Source organism: Phyllostomus hastatus, unplaced genomic scaffold (assembly GCF_019186645.2).
Source record: "Phyllostomus hastatus isolate PE091 unplaced genomic scaffold, TTU_PhHast_1.1 phas_scaffold_182, whole genome shotgun sequence".
NCBI classification, from domain to species: Eukaryota; Metazoa; Chordata; class Mammalia; order Chiroptera; family Phyllostomidae; genus Phyllostomus; species Phyllostomus hastatus.
The window spans coordinates 24,710,270-24,730,215 of record NW_025334013.1 but is presented as its reverse complement, the minus strand read 5'-3'; the positions used below and the strand labels follow the sequence as shown (position 1 = coordinate 24,730,215).

Here is a 19,946-nt window from a genome sequence, read left to right as displayed (position 1 = left end):
GAAGCCTTCCAGGAAGGCGGACCCGCCAGACCCCGTGCTCTGGGAAGTGAGAGCGTGATCACTGAGTGGCCTGTGCCTGGCTGCGTCTGGCCTGTGAGGCTAGACTCTGTGGGCGAACGAACTACAGGGACCCAAGAGCTCGTCCTCCCACATGCAGACCTCCAGCTCGCCAAGCAAACGTGCCGGGGCCAAGTTCCTGGGGCAGGTCCCGCGTGTCCTGGACCTTGGGGTGAGGGCCCCTTCTTCAGATACCAGGGCGATTCTGCCTGAAGTGAAGACTTTCACATCTGCCAAGTGAAGCAGCTGTTCAAAGACCCGCACCCCAACAGCTTAGCAGCAGCTTCAGCCCCGAAGCTGCCACTAGTCCAGGTAGCCCAGCTTGGACGCAACAGGCAGGCTGAACAAACTCACAATTTATTGAAAACAGGTACCTTTCAATAGCTCTGATTAAAAAAACCAGATTAGAGATACCATTACATTACTCAGGAAAACAGTATGTACAAAAAGTCTCAGGATAGGGACACTAAAACAACCTGAAAAGAATACAACTTAAACAGGACTGGATTACTAGAATGGTCACGAAGCAAAATGATAGTACGGCAAAGAGCCACAGGAGAAACTGTGGGCCCTCAAGCCTGGGGCGGGAACGCTCAGTTCCCGTGTTCTTGGACCACGTCCCATGATTCTTTGGAGCGGAGGCACCGGCTGGCACGCAGGGATCTCAGTGCCGACTCCAAGGAACTAGTGCGTGCCCAGGGCGCGGGCCACACACGTGGAGCGAGGCCGCAGTCCAGTCATACCTGCTCCCTCAGTGAAGCCATTCAGAGAGAAGCGCACGCTGCAAGGTCTCCAGGCCTGGCGGGGGCCACTGGGCCGTGGAGAGCCAGTCACACAAAATCCCACACTAATCTAAGCCCTGCAAGCCCCTAATCCAGATTCCCGCTAACTAGAGAGGTAGAGGAGCGAGCCATGGAAACTACCTCCACACCCATTTTTGGTCTTCAGTAAACAGAGGCACAGCACACTGTCCCACACAGCAGCCTGAACAGGACTACGGGGCACAGCACGTGTGAGACTCCGCAGGAGGAGGAGATGGGAGTGGGGGGACGTGTGTTCCGCTGTGGTGACAGGCCCTGACACACTGTCCTGACCCCGTCTGTCTGCTTCCTCCGCACTTTCTGGAACTGCCCCCTCACAGCCCTGAACGCTCAGTTCTCTGGGCCCAAACCTCCCAGCCCCAAGCACGCAGAGCAGGAATGCCAGACGCAGAGGGTTCTCCGACAAGGGCAAGCAGTCAGTCTTTCCGAGAACACAAGGCTCTCCATGCTGTCTGCACTGGAGTCAGGGCAGGGTGGAGGAGGTACAGTTGCAGGAAGAGGGAGGGAGCGGCTCTGAGAGCTGGAAGGACCGTTCGGCAGGGAGACTGCATACACGCAGCAGGCAGTGTCCGTCACCTGGGTTGGGAGGTGCAAATAGCGAAACGGATGGGGGAACAGTGCCTCCCCACGTCCCGAGTTCTCCGAGAGGAGCGCCACTCCTGCTCTGAACTTCACACTCAGAGAGACCATAAGCTTGAAGGGGAGAAGCTCCCAGAAGTGCCCACTGAAAATCCATCCTGTTGAGTTGGCTTCTTGGAACAGCAACCTCATTTGTGAGTCTGTATGCTGCTGCAGATCTGGGCGAGACGGCTCTAAGGAGAAAAGGAAACGGGTCATTTGGAGATGATGGCACTGGGCATGCACCACCAGATGTGGGGTGAGGCAGGTCTGAGGGACCTCAGCCCTCCATCCTCTATTTGTTTCACAAACTAACTCGCCCTTCTGAATCTCCGTTTTTCATCTGAACAAAGGAGCGAAGCAACACCTCAAGTGAGACAGTGAAGGTGTGGGTGGGGAGAGGGATGCAGCAGGTCCAGCTGGGGTGGGAGTCGCCAGCTCTGGGTGGCTGGTGGTGCGTGTGATCTCAGCGCTGGGCCTGAGTTCAGTAGGACGTGTTCGGGAGAGCAGCCCGCCCTGCCCCCTCCCTCAGATGTGCCCTTCACAGGTGCCCCCCAAACACGGCAGCCACGTGTGCGCGAACTGCTCCCACTGCCAGCCAGAACCATGCAGAGTGGACCAGGGAGGCCTATCTGACCGAAGCGGAGCCAACTAACTCCTTCCTCTTGAGAATGTAAATGAAGACGGGAAGCTGGACGCTGGTGCTGGGCAATGCGGCAATAGCTACGGGGCTGGAAGTGTGGCTGCCAGAGCCACCTACGGACCAACGTTCGGGGAGAGCAGAACCAGCAGCCTCGCGGGGCAGTGCGTCTGCTGCGGTGAGGAGTGAAGTCGTGCTCGGGGCCGCGAGGGCAGAGGAGCTGGAGGAGCTGGCGCACCACGGTGGTGCTCCGAAAGCTCCTGTGGCCCACGGTGCCGCCAGTCTCAGGCCTGGCTGCTCAGCGCTTTGACTCTGCGGATTCCTTGTAACCAGCACTGCCCCCTCCCCAATGCTGAACTGCCGTGAGAGAGTTTCAGTTCCTGGAGGTCAACTGTGCCCTCCATACAGGCACCAACTAACTGCCTGGACAAGGCAGAGTTTCAGTTCTGTTGCGGAACTTCGTGGCAGGCACTCTGGGAAGGACCGAAACGCAACATCAATTTAGGGACAGAATTGCTGCCAAGCAAGCAGGATAACAGCCAAAATCCCTTGAGGGAAAGAAGGCAACACAATGGTAAGGACAAAGCATTACTGGCCCAGACCTGAAAGACAATCCTAACACAGACAACCGAGAAAGCTACGGCAGGCCGCCCAGGGGTGGAGGTGGGCGTGAGACTTACGGACAGCTGCTTTATGTTGCCCAGGGCCTCTGGGTCCAGCTGTGCGATATCGACCCTCTTCAAGTCACTGGCCAGCAGTCGCATGCTCTGTGTGGAGGGGAGAGGGGGTTAAACTGCATGTCCTTTGGGGCAGGAACCTCCACCCAGCAACCCTGTGTGCCCCCAGGGGTCCCCTTCCTGTCCTGCAGGACATGGGAGGATAAGGAAGGCAGACAGGACACAGGCTGTCACCATGTCCCTAAGGATACAGTGATACCAGCGCCCATCACTGGGTCAGGGGCTGAACCACCCGGCACCAAGGCATGCCCCTTAGCTTCACAGTGCCCTGCACACCACATCTGAGAGAGGCTGCACCTGAGATAAAGCACCCTTCCCTGCCAGGAGGTGAGATCAGCAACTTGCTCCACTCAGCCCGGAAAAACGGGGCTCAGCCTGCTTCAGAGCCCCTTGAAGCGAGACCAAGAGGAAGAGACGGCACACGCACCCTGACAGTGCACCCCCAACCCTGCACTCTGGCTCCATGATCCCACACACCACATGGTGGTGTTAGAGCCAGCTGTGACCCCACCTGGACTGCCTAACTGCGTCCCTGGGGCGGGAGTGTCGCCCGCACCCTGGGCCTGCTGCAAGACGGGTGCACCGATGTTAGCTGATGAACAGAGGGACCCAGAGCTGGGCGAGGATGCTCCCAGCCCGGGCCTCCACCCCGGGAGAGGAAACCGGGTTCTGGGTCCCACACAAGTGTGCAGGTTGGGGTCCGTGCAGCCACGAGAACTGGGGGAGAGCGGTGGGTGGCAGGCCAGGGAGGGCAATGCTGGCCACGAGGTGCACCGGGCCTGGCTTCCCTCTGAAACGCTTACCTCTCCGCCTCCCACTGGCACAGTGAGGAAAACCTCTTTGCTGTCGGCTAGAGGGCTGCCGTTCACCGAGACATTGTAAATCCGCTCTCTGGCTGCCGGAGTGCGCAGGCCGGGGGTCTTGAAGACCCTACAAAGTGGGAAAATTTCTGTGAAGACAGCTTGGCAGATTGCATGACACCAGGCACTCTGAGCCCTTCCGAACCCCATCTGGCCTCAAGCTGCAGTTTTCAAATCACATATTTCTAAGGCCAGTTCTAAATTTAGGGGAAAAAAATCTTTTTAAGCAGTAATGACTAAACACAGCTGGAGAAAGGAGACTGTAATTATCAAACATACATCTAGCAAAAGTCAATTCTTATTCATATAAATTTTAGGTCCAAAGCTCCATATGCATGCCTGCCATCCATCCATACATCCATCCATCCAGAAATAAACTATGGTTAATGTATTTCCAAGTACAGCTAAGTGCTTCTATCAAGAGGTATTTTCCAGGGTCAAAGGAGGATTCAGAGATTACATCCTTATATTAATCCCCAAACTAACTTTCTCAAGGCAGTTAAAATGCTGCTTGCTACCTATTTTCCCTGAAATGTCCTTTGCTGTATGTCCACGTGAAAAACACAAAGTTAACGAGTAGGAATTAAAAGCAGGAGGTAAGTCTTCCTCACTCCCCCCACCCCAGCGATAACCACCCTCAGTTCCTTCTGCATCCTTCCAGAACTGTTCCATGTGTAAAAATGCAAATGAAACCATTAGGGGCACGCTGTGTAGCAGCTGCTCGGAGATGCTTGGAGCCCTGAAGCCGCCCCTCCCGGCATCAGCACACGCAGATCTTTTTAAACGTCTGCACAGCATTTTCTGTTGAGCGGACCAGCCCTAGAGAAGGGATAACGCCTGCTGCCAGAACACCCTTGTTTATGCTGGTCTCCCAAAAGAGGGCACCAACTTTCCTCAAGGAAATAGGAGAATGCCTACCTATTTAAAAAAACAAAACTTTTGATTAGAATCAGAAGAGACCAAACGTCAGTAGAGGCCGCCTAGTGGCCCGAGACACTGTTCTCTGTCTCTCATCAGATAAGGAATCATTTGGGTGCTGACCACAGCGGACCCCCGCACTCGAGGGCGAGGCATGGCAAACGCATCAGGAAGCTCCGAGTCAACCTCCTCTGAGAAGGCGGCCCAGGCCAAGGAGTCAGGAGTTACTGCCTTAAACACCCTGCTTTTCTGACGTCAAATGCTGGACTCCCACCCAAACCCAAGCCCGGATCTCAGTACGCACCGTGAGTCAAATCTGGGCGTCAGGCCTGGAGTGGGTTTCACCAGAGACAGCTCCATCCGGCCCATAGCCGGGGTGACAGTGTTACAACTGCTTGACCTGCAGGTAAGAAATGGCTATGAGGTGCGGCCACTCGGGTGAAACAGCAGTGGCAGGGGCAGGTCACCCTTGGAGAGCACTGACCTTGTCAGACATTGCCCTGAGCACCCACATGGTAACATTTCAAGAAACTAACTATCGATAAGTGATGGTGACTTTGTAACTGGCCACGGGGTAGCTCCGCACATGCACTGTCAGGCAGCTAAACAAAATAATGCGCAATGCCTACCATGTTTCTGGGCCCTATTCTCCCTGTTTGCGTCGACAGAAGTGGGGGAGGATGGAGAACGTGGGCAGCAGAACTGGAGGAGGTGCTGCGTCAGGTCATGTCTAGAGGGCCCTCCGTTCCGACACTCAAGGACCGGCTGGCTTTAGTCTTCTGGGACACGAGGTGCAAAAGCCCTCACCCCCTAGTTCTGCACAATGAACATGGCTCTAAAACCAACAACACAGCTGAATCTGGAAAACCTGTTACCTTTTGCTTTTGCCTTTTCCTTGTATGGACTGGGTTCTCTTCCTGGATGGAGGACACCTTTTGACCTGAAGTCACAAGCAAATGAAAGGAGGTTACAAAAAAAGCCTTTCCTGCAAAGGGGAAGGATAAGGGAAAGGAGAGCCACTCTGGAAAAGAAAACTAAGTAAGGTCTATCTTGCAGACTTATTTAACTCAGAACATAGTTAATCAACTAAGGCTTGGTCTCCAAAATAGAGGATTTGGCCCAAATCCCCTCATTAAGGATAAAGGTTTTGTGAACTGATTGCAGTATGGCTGGTCAGCCCCCTGCCCCCTTTACACAGTGTGCCACAGCAGAGGTCCCTCTGGGTGTCCCAGGGGCCCAGTACAAGGCCCTCCTCAGTCCTCACCCCTCCTGAGTCCTCAAAGGCGCCTGCCAGGAATCACTCCTTATGTTCTGATGATTCTTCCCCCTCACCTTTCAAGCCTGACCCACCTCCCCTGCTCCTGTGGCGCCCTCTGCCGTCTGCCTCACCCCCTCTCCACGCTCTCCTTGGACCTCATCAACCCCCCCCCCCACACGGGACGACCAGCCAAAGGCCTGGGAGTCAGCGTGGCTCTCGACCTCCTCCTCCCTGAGCTTCCACTGCGAGTTCTGTCCAGGCTGCGTGTTCTGGAGAAGTGCTGGACACTCAGCACGCCAGACAACTGACACAGGCACTGCTCTTGTTCACCCGAACCCCGCACTGCTCTTCCTCCTGGGCCCCACAGGCCGCCGGGCGGCAGCTGCCTGAGCGAGGAACCACGCCGTCATCTCTGGTTCCTCTCCTTGCCTCCGCCAATCCGGCCCACTCTCCCTTTTAAATCTCACTCAACACCTTTTCTTTCCATGGGGTCAGAGCCTCAGTTCAAGACTTGCAACAGACTCCCCACTGGTTTCCTTCTCTCCAGCGTGTCCCCTCTCCCGTTTGTCCTGAGCACTGGTCTGAAATGCCAGTTTGGTTGTGTCGCTTCCTGCTACCTACCTGATGAAACTGAACGCCCACGCCAGGTGCACAAGGCCAGTCATTATCCGGCTGCGCTCCACCCACGCTCCTCTCAGAGCTTTTGCCCCAGCCGCTCCGCGCTGCTTCCCGAGCCTTAGTGGCACTGCCGCGCCTCCTCTGGGAACTCCCTTCCCTTTCTTTTCCAGCTAATGAAATCTCAGGCCTTAAAGGCCTGGTTGTGTCTTAAGGGGGTAGGCAAGACTTAACAGCTTCCTGTTCCACGTTTACGCACTCTGTGTGTATCTCTACGATCACTGTTATTAGCCACTTAAGTGGGATCGTCTCTATTACACCTCGAACTCTGGGAGGGCAACACTGTATTTTAAGAATTCCTGTATTTCCTCGTCTGCCAGCCCACAGCCCTAAATCTGAGTTCCTACTTACTTTGGCAGTTTGAAGTTTCTTATTTTTTTTCTCTTCCTCTTCTTCTTCCTCTATCATTTCATCCACTTGCATTGCCTTTCGTGCTACAAGAAACAGTTTCACAAGTGACATTTCTCACGGGAATAAACTCTCATTCATTCACATTTCTTATAGGAAAGAACAGTGATGCAACCTTAGGCTGTAAACAAGAAATAGACCCGATATAAAGATGACGGAGAGGTTAAGAAGCCCCTACGATGCCCTGTGTGGTCAGCCCAGTGCCCTGGCCCTTCCACAAATTAGGCCTCACGGCTCCAGGTGGCGCCTCAGTTTCCTCCTCTATAAAAGGGAGGGTCACTGTATCCGGATGTTATGAGACCTGGAGTGTGTGCTCCCTAAGGACAGGGTCTTTGCTGTTTCTATTCCCATCTCCCAAACCCTAGCACTGTCCCGATGAATGGTCAAGTGTTTGTGGAGTGAATGAATGTGAAGCCCTTTGGACAGTACTGGACACGTGTTATAATAAATACCATCATTTGTTATACTATTACTTATGCAGATGCCACAGGGAAACTTAGAAAGTGTCTCACTGCTAAATATGCACAGCCAAGAGCTAGGCAATCAGAGCAGGGATTCCATAAAGGAAATTCTGCACTTCACCACAGGGGGAGCGAGAAATCAGACTAAGTGACTTTTCAAACAACTTTTTACTGTTGCTTCACACTGGTTCTGGTGTGTTCAGTTCCCAGGAGTGAAATGAGAAGACACCCCTACACCCAAGTTAGCAAAACTGATGCAACCCAAACGAGAAACTGATATTACCTAAATGTAGGAATGACCCAAAGGGACCTAACAGATGGTAGATATGTGGCTGACAAACTCTAGGAACAGCCAAATGCACGTACATTATAACCTCCGGCAGGCAGAACTGGAATACAACACTTGGAAAGTGAAAATTTCACCATGCATTCTTCCCACTACAAAGCAATTCTGACGGAAGCCAAGTTGGCATGAGAACTGGACAGTGGTTCTGGCCCTGCCCAGCCGAGAAAGCGCCCGCGTGGGCAGCCCAGAAATCCATGGCCAGACAGCCTCACTGCCAGGAGCTGGCTGCACCGAACCACCAAAGCGCAACCACAGTGACCTCAAGTCTGTAACAGAGCTCATCCTGGCCTGATGCCATGCTCACTAATCACAACCCGGCTCCCCCAAAACCCGCCCTGTAAGACAGTGTTTCTCAGTGTGGGGCGTATGTGTGCGAGACTCATCTACATGGTGGGTGACTGAATGCAGCAACATGGAGTTAACATGCGGAGAATGTCCCTTTACAGTCCTCTCTCGGCCCTTCTGATCAGGGGTCGCACCTGGTACGGCCCTGTCTAGCAACAGCCCCGGAGACCTCACCAACCTCTCCAACTCAGGGGAAGCAAGTAGACTGCACGTTCCGTTCGCAGCGCAGCTTTTGTTTTCCTCCTTTTACCTTTGCTCGCACGTCTGCCTAGAGAGTCTGGTTAGCACTGGCCTTGCATGCAATTAATTAAATGCAGTGCCCCAAATCAAATGTTTCAATTTATAAGCCCGAAGGCTATACTCTTAGGGATCACTTCTGTAGTTTGTTATAAGCCCGAGGACCAGATATTTAGGGGAGAGGCTCCCTCACTGAGGCCCCCTGCAGCGGCCAGCCAGCGCCCCTGGGCCTCGGCTCCCTGAGTTCGACAGGGGACTCTGAGAAGCACTCACTTCTGGCAGATTTCAGGGGTGTCTGAATAGCTTCTGCTGTTAGTTTGTTTATTTCTCTGATGTCCAGGTCAGCCTGTGGACAACACAGCCAGAAAACCATGCTCATTCCATCAAATATGAGCAACAACATATTAAGATGAAAAACAATTACTCTTAAAAACGTATTATTTGAAACATACAGATAGTTAATTTCAACACAATGTAATAACCTCCCATAAACCCACCAAACAACCCAGGACCCAAAACACCAACAACAACATGCTCCTCCTATGTATCTCCCTTGTCCCGTTTCCCTGTGTCCCCCCCAAAGGCGGCCCAGTCCCCTGTCATTCTCCAGGTAACCACTTTCATCCCATTTGCTCGCAAGTGCAGGTGTGGATGTGCACACGCACATTTCTTCACAAATGTGTATGTGCTTGAATACTATTTTGTTTGGTTTTGTCTCGAACCACTGTCTGTGGTGGTAGTTAATCTGCTTTCACTGCTATAAAGATCCCACTGTGTGACTGTATCGCACTAGGTTTGCCCAACCTCCTGTTCATCTTTTTCCGTTGTAACACTGCTACTTTGAACTATCCCACAGATATGTCCGAGATTCCTCTTGGCTACATATCGGGCAACCAACATAGCCCTGGCTGCTGTGGCTCAGTGGACCAAGTGTCGGCCTGAGAATCAAGGGGTCACTGGTTCAATTCCCAGTCAGGGCACATGCCTGGGTTGCAGGCCCAGTCCCCAGTAGGGGACACATGAGAGGTAACCACACGTTGACGTTTCTGTCCCTCTCTTTCTTCTTCCCTCCCCTCTCTAAAAATAAAATAAAATCTTTAAAAAAACAAAAAACAACAAACCAACATAGTTCCAATAGGACAAGTCACTCACCGTTGCTGCCTCTTCCAGGGCCTGCTTGCTTCCTCCAAGGGCTTTAAAAAGATCATTTTGTCCAGTTACTATGAGATTGCAATGCTAAATCACCTTCCCATGACCAGATTAAGCCCTTGGTCCAACACTGAAGGACCCTTCAGAACCTAGTCTGATCTTTCTTTGAGCTCGACTCACACTCCTCATGACCGAGTCTACGTTCTACCACACCAAGAAGTTCCCGCTATTTCCCAAGGGTGCCACTGTCCTTCGTGACTCAGTACTCTGGTATTTACTACCTTTTCTGCCCCCCCATGTTCCTCTGCATCCAACAAATTTCTAATTCATCCTTCAAAACAGCTCAAACCCTAAACTCCGTCTTTTACAGCAGATTGCTGCAAAGCGCTGTCAGCTGACCCCCTCCCCCTCCCCAACGGCTATGCAAAGCCATGTGCAAGCCCACCCTGCCCTGAACTGGATTCCTTGAGGACAGAATTAATATCCTTAGGTTCCGGCAAAACAGGACACACAGTAGGCATGCAGCAAGTGTGTTCTGAGTGAAGGAGTCCAAGCGAACACTATGTCTAGTTAGACGTACGTCTAACGAGTTAGGGTACGTCTAGTTAGACATACACTAGAGTGTTACGTTAGGTCTTCCTGCAGAAACTCAGTTTCCTGCACTAGAGTTGAGCACTCAGGCTTTGGAACCAGAAAACGCCTGCATTCAGATAGACTCTGCCCCTCACTAGCTCGTGAGAGCCTGGGCAAAGTAGCCAACCTTTCTGCGCTTTAATCTTGTCAACTATACGATGGGGATAATATTAATAGTACCTTTGTTATAAGGATAAAATTAGTTAATATAGCAAGTCCTTGAATAATGTAGTTTCATTCAACACCATGTCATTGTAAGGTTGATGAGAAAAATCGTCAGTTCCTGGTGGGGTCACTCTGTGTAGGGTTTACATGTTCTCCCCATGTCCATGTGGGTTTTCCCCAGAAACTCCGGTTTCCCCACCCTCCAAAGTTGTACGTGTGAGGTGAGCTGATGTGTGCCAACTGCCCCAGTCGGAGTGAGCGTGGGGGTGTACGACAGGAGGGTGCTCTGGATGGAAGGGCGTCCCGTCCAGGGTTGGCTCCTGCCTTGTGCCCAAGAGGCTCTGGTCTCCTAGGACCCTGAGCTGTAATGGGTTGAAAAATATTAATTCTCTCATGTTGATTCATTTTTCTTAAATGTATGTATAGCTCTTACTTCAATGTTTAATAGTAGAGGTGTTTTGGGTCTTTATTTAGAAATTTGGTGATTTTTTGTGATCAGAAATAAACATACTGTAGGAATTTAGCTCTCATTTATATCAATTAGCCTACGGAAAACCGGTTCGTTATACGTCTTTTCACTTAAAGTCTCCGTTTCCAGGAGCCTATTGAGTACATTAAGAGAGGATTTGCTGTCTGGCATAGGAAGCACCGCAGAAATGTGCTTACTGACCACTACTCTGCTCTGTCTCTTTTGCAGTCCTTATAAATTTACTTCTATAATAATGTGCAAATTTTTAAAATGATCCTTCCCCACTAACTTGTAAGTTCCTGATTGCAAGTACAATGTGTGTTTCATTCCCCAGTGCATCATCAGCACTAGCCCTGGGACTGATACATGCTCAATGAATATTTGTAGAAATGTACAAATAAATACATTAATAAATAAAAGGGCAAGCCAAAAGAATCATTAAATGTCTACACTTTGAGGAGTCCATGCATTTCCACCCCAGAAGTAGGCTACATACTGGGTAACTGTTAATAAAAAGTAAGGGTAACCCAGCAGAAAGGGCAACCTCTTGCATTTCCTTGGACATTTAACAAGGGGGTGGGGTACAGACTGGGATTTTTCTCTGGCCAAGAAAACTCCTGGGTCCTTGCATTTCACAATTTGATTTGCACTTTTTTAAGTTGGCAGGTTCCATTAGCAGCTTATCCTTTCATCTGTGCTTTGGTAACAAGCCAAGGTATTCACTCATTCATTTTAAATGGTTGGATAAAATATCAAAAAAAGATTATTTCCTGACAAGTGAAATTTACGTCAAACTTATTTCAGTGTGTCCGTAAATTTCATTGGAATACAGCCATGCCCACTCATTACAACTGGTTTGGAACTCCAACAGCAGAGGTGAATAGTTGGGCAGATAACCTTCTGGCTCAAAAGGCCTAAGATACTTCCTATCTAGTCTTGTAGAGAAAACATTTGATTACCCACAGGAGTAGATGACCGTAAGTGCTAAGGAGATTTTTTAAAAGGCTGGAGGGAAGTGAGATAGGCAGTGGCTGGAAGCGTTAAGTCTATCTCCAATGGTGACCACGGGAGACCCAACTAAGGGGAAGGCTGTCACCGTAACCACAGCGGGGGCTCCAGGGCTAACCCCGGGGAAACTCGAGCAGCGCTTACCGAAGTAGTCGAGCCAGTTCATCTCGCGCAGCGCCTTGGGGAGCCGCAGGATCTCAATGTTGTACATGTTGTCTAGTTCCTTGATGAGATTCAGCTTGTCCGACTGAATTTGCTTGGATCGTATTTGCACTGAGATAGGGCAAAGTCGACAAAACACGGGTCACCCAGTGGGTGGATAGAGCCTGGATCCGAGCTGCCGGAGCACTCCGCCAGCACCCCGCGATCCGCCCAGGTAGCCGCGACAACCCGGGCGCGGCCCCTTACCTTCACGATCGAAGTCCTTAAGAAAGGAGGCGAGCTTCCGGCTCCGTAACGAATTGGCCTTGGTCACCCCACTGCTGCCCTTCCTAGCCGGAGCCATGGCGCTTCGGTGGAGGCTGCGGGGAGCGGGGGGCCGAGCCACAGGGGTTAGAAGCGGAAACGAGGAAGGGAAAGTAGGGGGCAACGAAGAGGAGGGAGAGGGCGAAGGGGCGCCCCAAAGGGTTCGTGGAGGGGGGCTGACCTTCAAGGCCTGAGCGTAAAGAAGTTGTGCGGAACGTACCTGCGGGTCCCAAACCAAAGGCTGAAAAAAACCTCGCCGCTCAAGCCGGGAGAAAGCGGCTCAGCGGCTAACAGGACGTGCAGCCGCTCGCACAAAATTCAAACTGCCACCGGCTGACGAATGAGAAGTCGCCATCTTACAAGGAAGGTTCACAGTATCCAATCACAAGGAAGCTCCGCGTCAGGCTTCTAGCTCACACATAGGACTACAGTACCCAGAAAGCATTGCGGCTACGACATAGTTTCGCGACTTAACTGCGTGGGGGCCAGGCTTACACAGATAGGGGCGCAGGCTGGCGGCTCTGGCGGCTTCTGGTTCTTGGATGGCCTTAAGTTTTCCCGCTGGTTTAAGGGAAGCGGCCTGCATTCTCAAGGAGAGGAATATAAGATTCCGGCTCCTGAAACGTAGGTGTGGCGCGGGGGAGACCGGGCTTGGACCCGGGAATCCGCAGTTTGCAGCAGGAGACTGCCCGGCCTCCCCCTGGGGATAGTCGGGAAACCCTTCCCGAGGTGCGAGACGCGAGCCCCGACTTCCGAGATCCCTTATAAAGGTAAGACAGCGCCTCGAGCCGGGCGCTCCTATGGGAGGGGTTAGACAGCTCTACCTTGGAAACCCTGGTTTACCCTTGACCCGGCATCTCCCTACCGACTTCGGACGCGAATGCTGTTTGTTTATCTTCTTTCTGTTTCTCTCTCCCTCCCCGCCACCAGAAGATGACTCAGGACCGGCCTTTGCTTGCGGTGCAGGAGGCCCTGAAGAAGTGCTTCCCGGTGGTGGAGGAGCAGCAGGGCCTCTGGCAGGGCGCTCTGAGGGACTGCCAGCCCCTCCTGGCCTCCCTCAGCAATCTGGCGGAGCAGCTGCAGGCGGCGCAGGGTGTGCGGTTTGAGGAGGTGCCGTCGCTTCGGGACTTCCCAGATTTAAAGGAGCGGCTGAGGCGCAAGCAGCTGGAGGCTGGTGACACCGTCCTGGACAAGCTAGCGGAGAGGCTGTAAGAGGCTCCATGGCTTCCTTTCTTGGCAGAAAGATTTAAAAACCCGGTGTCCTCTAAGTAGCTAGGATCAGTCAGAACAGGATTTTTACTTGAGACCATGGGATTTGGAGGTGTCTCAACCTTCCCTCTGTTGCATCTGTTGGCAGTGGGACCTCTGTCAAAAAACCGTTTTCTGGCATTTCCTTTGTCAGAGGCTGGGCATGGCAGTGGTGGGCTTAGTAGAAGTTTAAAAAGTAAGATAGAAGCAGTGGAGAGTGCTTATTACTTTTTCTCTATAGTTTTCTTGGGTAAAATGCAATGAGGAATTACAGTTTACTGTTGAACGTCACAGGGGTCAGTGATGACCTCCAGTGCAGTGAAAATCTACATATAACTGCAGTTGGCACTCCCAGTACACCGATTCCCAATCATGAGTTAACTCTTGAACAATGCAAAATCCGTGTATAAGTGGACCTGTGCAATTAAAGCCCATATTTAAGGGTCAGCTATACACTGTAAACTTGGTGGAAGTCAGAGCTAAATGTTTTATATTATTGCATAGAATCTTTTCAACACCTCTGTGGTTTAATCTCACGTAATCCCATTGTGCAGGTGAGGAAACTGAGGCTCAAGCCGATTGCCTCTCTGGTCTCACAGCTAGTAAATAGCAAAGCTGAGGTCCTAGTCCAAGTGTGCCTGACACCAAGGCCAGAGCTCTCACGCACCACTTTGCCCTGCTGCACATGGTGTCCGTGGGCCCAGGAGTAGCAGGCACATCTGTCGGCCCTTATTCGGCCTAGTGTTAGACTCCCTACCGCAGAGTTATAGGTTATGAGGATAGAGAAAAGACAGGACACATATGACCTTTCCTTGACCAGAACAAAAGAAGGTTCTCGTGTATTGGGTTATGTGCCATAGACCAATAGGAAACTCAAAAATGGGGACCTTCTTTGTGTTCGGTTGTACAGAATACATTCATTAAGCACCAATGGGATGCCAAGCACAAGGTGCTGGGAATACAAGTGGTGAACCAGAGTTAGTTCCTTAGCTGAGCAGAAGATATAGTCAATTAAATTGTGTGGATGGTGGGCTGTTATTTTGAGTCTATTTTTAAGTTGTGGGTCGGGGTCAAACATTTTTTTTAAAGATTTTATTTATTTATTTTTAGAGAGAGGGGAAGAAAAGGAGGAAGAGGGAGAGAAACATCAATGTGTGGCTGCCTCTTGTGCCCCACTACTGGGGACCTGGCCTGCAACCCAGATATGTGCCCTGACTGGGAATTGAACCAGTGACACTTTGGTTCATGGGCCCCTGCTCAATCCACTGAGCTACACCAGCCAGGAGGGTCAAACATTTTTGAAAGCTATAATTGTAAGCCAAGGAGTGCCTTACCCCTTGGGAAATTGTAACCTTTGTCTTGGTGGCTGCGCCCCTCGGAGTCACCCATGGAATAATAACAATATTTACCACGAGCTGGGAACTTCTCTAAACACTTCCTATGCACGTTGTGGCATTTAATCTTCATAGTCACCGTCTGTATTCATTCACCAAGTGTTTGTTGTTCTCTGTGCCAGTCTCAGAGTTCTAGGTACTTGGCTGCACAGCAAGCACAGTAGACTGGTTTTGTGTGCAGTGGAGAATAAGTAACTTTCCTAAGTTCACAGGCGCCTGTGTGTACCAGGAGCCCAAACTTTACTGTTCAGAAACGTCCCAGGGTGGGGCTAGGTGGCATGCAGGTAGTACGGATTTGATGCGTCAGTTTCCTTTCATCCTTTCTCACATATGTGCGGGGGACTCTGTGAGCAGTTGCTTTTCTTGTACAGTTTTACGGCAGCCCCAGACAGGCCACTTGGTCTTTACTTTCTTTGGCAGCTGGGCTACTGATACAGCTTTAATTCTTGAGCCACCCCTACCTCCAAGGCACCGTCACCAGTCTCCTTAGATGAATAGGTGTCATTTGGAGGCAGTTTTTCCCATTGGGACATTTGGCAATATCTGGAGACATTATTGGTTGTCACACTTGGAGAGGATGGGGACATGTTTTGGTTCTGTCATCCAGTGGGTGGGGGCCAGGGATGCTGCTAAGCGCAGGGCAGCCTCCACCACAGAGGGTCACACGGTCGGAAGTGTCAGTGTGCCAGGGTGAGGAACCTGCCTGAGGCCTCTCTCATGATAATGCCTAATATCAGACCCTTTCCCCCAGAGCTGCCCTCCTCAAGGTGCGAGACACAGTCAGCAGCCACGTGGAACAAGTGCTTCAGCTCTACGAAAAGCACACAGACGCCATCAGCATCGACGCTGTCCTGCAGGCTTCCGTTGTGAGCCCCTCTGTTGCTGAGATGCTGGAGTGGTTGCAAGATATCGAGAGACATTATCGAAGTTCGTATCCTTTGCGCAAGTGCCAGACAGTCTGTCCAGAGCTGTTCCAGGAAGTCTTTTAGCTTCAGTCTTCACAGGATCACAAAATTGTGTAGTATGGGTCCGCTCTCTTTGGCTTCTGAACTTGGGTTCTTCCTACAGTTATTCCTCAACTCATTTATTGAGTGGCTACTTTATTTTTTTTTAAGATTTTATTTATTTATTTTTAGAGAGAAGGGAGGGAAGGCCAAAGAGAGGGAAACATCAATGTGTGGTTGCTTCTCATGCACCCTCTACTGGGGACCTGGCCCACAACCCAGGCATGTGCCCTGACTGGGAATCGAATGGCAACCCTTTGGTTCTCAGGCTGCCACTCAATCCACTGAGCCACACCAGCCAGGGCTCACTTGTACTTTCAATCACATGCACCGTCTTGGCAGTTTTCTTTGTCTCTAGCTTCTTTCCCTGTAAGCCATCCCCCGTGAGTGACCTCACCCCATATTTTTTCAGGTTGAGTTCTGATCCTGTTGCTTGTGTAGAAGTTTTCAGTAGCTTCTATTGGGAGGAGGGCAAAATGCGGAATCCGCATGCTGGGCTGCAGGGCTCTTTGTGTTCCGGCTCAGTCTGCCTCCTCAGCCGCCTTTCCTCCTGCCCTACACGTTGTGCCACGCTGGCCACTCTGGGAGTGTCCGTGCCCCTGAACCCGTTCCAGGCTTCCCCACTCCCGTGCCTTTGCTCATGCTTTTCCGACCAGCTGGAGTCTCCCTGCTACCTTCTAAACTGGGTGAACTCATCCTTGAACTTCCACTGAATTTTATCTTGTATGTCACTTAGGTTCTTTCTTTTCAGTTTCTGGTTTTCCTCACCACGGTGAGGCCCTGCATGGCAGGTGTGACATTCCATTCCTCTGTTCCTGCAGTCCAGGGCCACGCGAGTGAAGAGGTGCTGGGGAAAGACAGGTGGAAAATTTCAACCTGGAACATTTCATGGTGGCTGCACCTTCACTTTCATGCTCCCCGTGGCTCTCTCCAGGGTTTGTTTTTCTTTCCCTTCGATACATTTATTTATTGATTTATTTTAAGCATTCCTTAACTTCCAGGAAGGTACCTGAGGAGGAAGTACCTCCTGTCCTCAATCCACTGGGGAGACTTGGCAAACATCCGAGCTTTGCCCAAGGCCTGGGACCGAATTTCAGAAGACGAACACCAAGACCTGGTGCAAGGTGCTGGTTTTCACTTGCCCCTTTGCATCTTCCCCTCCTCCCCTCCCCTGCCGTCTCCCTTCTTCAGAAGCATCATGGGGCAGTCCTCATGGTGCCTCCGTGTCTGCCATCCGCCTGATGTGTTGTGTTCTCCGGAGAGGTGTGGGGTCACAGCTGCTCTCTTCCTGTTCCAGATGTCCTGCTGAGCGTGTCCTTCTTCCTGGAAGAGTAAGGAAGCTGTGCATTCTTCTGGAGACCGGGAGTGAGCAGCTGAAGACTGACAGAGTTGAACTCCGGTATTTCTGAAGACATGCGAACGTTGCCGCCACTGGACATACCCCGAAAAATGGTCCAGAGCCCGAGGACCGGCTCCTGGGAGAATTGTGCCAGGTGTTTCTGACATTGGGGCTTCTCCCTGCCGGGTCACGGCTGAGGGGACTCGGGCCATCCCTCGCTCTTCCTGGGGCCCAGGGAGGCCGAGCATGCAGGGAAGACAGTGCCATACACCGGGGCCAGGAGCAACAGCCACTACGTGGTGGGTAGGGAAGGAAAGGGCAGGTCAGAGAGTGGCACTGCCCTCGGCGTCACCAAAGCTCTAAGCCTGGTTGACACCAAGTCCTGGTTTTGTGTTTATGTCAATAACTGATTCCTTGAAGAACAAGAAAGTGACCGATGATTTAAAGAAACAAGGGTGATGTTGACGGAAAACAGTAATTGTTTTCCAGTTGCAGTAGCTCCTTATCGTCAAGCCGACTTCAGTTTCCAGAGCCCGCCGCCAGGGGGAGGCGGTGCGGCATGGCCGGTTCTGAAGGCTTTGCCTTGAAGGTGCTTCCGTGTTGCTCCCGCTGTCTGAGAGTAAGTGACTGGGGACAGTGGGACCCCTGAAACGGCAGGGGGTTTATGACCAGTGCTGGCAACTGACTTGCCACATTCCTGTGATCCTGGGAGTAGCTGCAGGGGTGGGAGCGCCCCGGCCCAGAGCCAGGTGGTGGGGCTGTGCGATGTGCTCTAGGGACCAAGAGGAAGGAGAGCCCTGGAGAGGGTTATACTGCAACCAGGGGAAAGATTCAAACCAGTATTTCTCAAGCTTTAATGCACAGTATAAATCCCCGGTGTCTTGTTAAAATTTAGATTCTGATTCTGTAGTTCTGGGGTGGGGCTCCAGATTTTGTATTTCTGACGAGGCTCCAGGTGAAGGTGACGCCCACGATCCAGGGGCCAGACTGATGGAAGAGGTTCAGACGGCGTCACAGTAACGAGAGTGTTGTGTCTGAGGTAAACACAGGTGCTGTGGGTGAAGAGAGATGAGGACCAGGCGCTGGTGACAGTGCTTCACGGTGACGTGTCCGGTCAGCCCAAGGCTGAGTTTCCTTGGCGCTGGTAGACGGGTGCAGGGCGTTCCACGCGAGGGGGCGGTCTCGGCAAAGTTTGCTGCGCTCCAGGCGTGGTGCTTGTTGCTTTACACAAAATTCAAGGGGCGTAAGAGCGTATTCATCGAAAAGTCCTCCCTCCCCCCCCCCCCCGCCCAGTTACTCAGTTTCCTTTCCCAGAGGCAACCAGTTCTTGGTGTTTCTGACGTTTCCTTCCCAAAACGTTCTTTGCCTGTGTCAGTGCAGTGCCGGGTAACCTGTAGGGTCGCCTGCGTGGTCCCCAGGCATCTCACACCGGGGCACATCTCTTCCCCTTCAGCGCAGGCGGCACTTGCAGACGTGCTCAGGGAATAGAACACTGTACAAGTGGTGGGCTGCCACTTCTGAAACTAGCCTGGGAAACAAAGTACAGCTTCCATCTTGAACGTAGTCGCTCACTCGCTCACTCACCCTGGGGGCAGCCAGCCGTGAGGCTGGGGCAGCCCTATGGAGAGCTCCTGAGGGACCCGTGCCTGCGGGCAACCACCTGAGTGCGCCTGGATGCAGATCCGCTCTCCCCCAGTTGAGACTTCAGGTGAGACCACAGCCCCAACTGATAGCTTGACTGCAGCCTCGTGAGGACCTACGCCAGAGGCAGCCAGCTAAGCTGTGCCCGGATCCCTGACACAGATGATAAATGTTTTAAGTCATTCAGTTTGGGGGTAATTTGATCCACAGCAATTGATAACTAATACAACAAGCAAAAGTGTTTTTATGTATTCCCCATAATTTTATGTAACTAGTAGAATACTATATCCCCAGATTTTACCCCGTTTTTCCTATTTACCGTGTCTTGGAGATTGTTCTGTGTAAATACATAAAGAGGTGCCTCAACTTTTCCTAAACCAGTTGCAGAGTTTTCTGTTGTGTGGGCACGCTGTGCTGTGTGTCATAGTCCCTTCCCGAGGGACACGTAGGTTGTCTCCACAGTCTTGGCGTCTGTTTGTCAGGTGTCGGGGGCCCGCCCCCTGCTCCCACCCCTGCTCCCCTGCGACACCATTCTTCAGTGAGCTGGTCCCGTCCCACCCTCTCAGACCGAGTTAAAAAAAAGAAAAACAACTTATGTGGGTATTTCTATTGGAATCATATTAAACTTAGAAACTAATTTAGGGAGAATTGTCATAACTGGAGTCCTTCTAACACTTCCAGCTGTGCCGGGGCGTTGGCTCAGGTAGCAAGTGTGCGTTCCTTTCTCTGCTCCCTCCGCTGGGATAACAGACTCTGTGTGTTTGGAACCCCATGCGCTGTCAGTGAGACAATCTGTTGGGATGAAAGAACTCTGGTTTCTTTCCTGTCTCTGCCGCATCCACATTTAGAAATCAAACTTAAGGTGGTTCTCGCGGGCAGAGTAGGGGTTTTTCAAAGCCAGTGGGATGCCAGGCCCTGAAGAGAAGGACTTCTCCCTGCCCGAGCGGAGTCCAGGCCTCGTGATTGTGTTATGTCTGACTTAACGAGCAAGCCAGGGCCCAGGTCCCACCTGCAGCTCGTGCGGGCATCGGGTTGTTCGTCATTCCTTCT

The 19,946-nt window shown here is 51.8% G+C and overlaps 2 protein-coding genes across 4 annotated transcripts; one reads left to right on the top strand and one right to left on the bottom strand.

Annotated features, from left to right (window-relative positions):
- Window positions 1–398: 398 nt before the first annotated feature.
- CDCA8 (cell division cycle associated 8) lies at window positions 399–13,213 on the bottom strand. 2 transcript variants are annotated; one of them, XM_045859371.1, is made up of 11 exons: window positions 13,136–13,213; window positions 12,214–12,326; window positions 11,950–12,078; window positions 9,534–9,574; window positions 8,655–8,727; window positions 6,936–7,018; window positions 5,527–5,591; window positions 4,956–5,051; window positions 3,677–3,803; window positions 2,817–2,903; window positions 399–1,690 (listed from the first exon to the last, which is right to left on the bottom strand). In XM_045859371.1, exons 2-11 carry the CDS (start codon window positions 12,308–12,310, stop codon window positions 1,646–1,648), a joined length of 843 nt encoding a protein of 280 aa, XP_045715327.1. In that variant the 5' UTR covers window positions 12,311–12,326; window positions 13,136–13,213; the 3' UTR covers window positions 399–1,645. The 2 variants fall into 2 exon arrangements, with proteins under 2 accessions (XP_045715327.1, XP_045715326.1); XM_045859370.1 differs by lacking the exon at window positions 13,136–13,213 and adding an exon at window positions 12,491–12,632.
- Window positions 12,751–19,267, top strand: CUNH1orf109 (chromosome unknown C1orf109 homolog). Of its 2 annotated transcripts, none has more exons than XM_045859372.1 (5): window positions 12,751–13,040; window positions 13,201–13,478; window positions 15,664–15,843; window positions 16,918–17,040; window positions 17,214–19,267. In XM_045859372.1, exons 2-5 carry the CDS (start codon window positions 13,204–13,206, stop codon window positions 17,323–17,325), a joined length of 690 nt encoding a protein of 229 aa, XP_045715328.1. In that variant the 5' UTR covers window positions 12,751–13,040; window positions 13,201–13,203; the 3' UTR covers window positions 17,326–19,267. The 2 variants fall into 2 exon arrangements, with proteins under 2 accessions (XP_045715328.1, XP_045715330.1); XM_045859374.1 differs by having other exon boundaries at window positions 12,752–13,040; window positions 16,922–17,040.
- Window positions 19,268–19,946: the final 679 nt, after the last annotated feature.

What these genes read in the sequence shown, in the direction of transcription:
- CUNH1orf109 (XM_045859372.1), top strand. Translation starts at nt 13,204, where the DNA reads ATGACTCAGGACCGGCCTTTGCTTGCGGTGCAGGAGGCCCTGAAGAAG. An exon ending in GACAAGCTAGCGGAGAGGCT is followed by an intron (nt 13,479 to 15,663) that starts GTAAGAGGCTCC and finishes CCTTTCCCCCAG; the next exon opens with AGCTGCCCTCCTCAAGGTGC. An exon ending in GAGAGACATTATCGAAGTTC is followed by an intron (nt 15,844 to 16,917) that starts GTATCCTTTGCG and finishes CTTAACTTCCAG; the next exon opens with GAAGGTACCTGAGGAGGAAG.
- CDCA8 (XM_045859371.1), bottom strand. Translation starts at nt 12,310, where the DNA reads ATGGCTCCGGCTAGGAAGGGCAGCAGTGGGGTGACCAAGGCCAATTCG. An exon ending in CCCTGGAAGAGGCAGCAACG is followed by an intron (nt 8,728 to 9,533) that starts GTGAGTGACTTG and finishes TGTTGTCCACAG; the next exon opens with GCTGACCTGGACATCAGAGA. An exon ending in AGAAACTTCAAACTGCCAAA is followed by an intron (nt 5,592 to 6,935) that starts GTAAGTAGGAAC and finishes TTGTGACTTCAG; the next exon opens with GTCAAAAGGTGTCCTCCATC.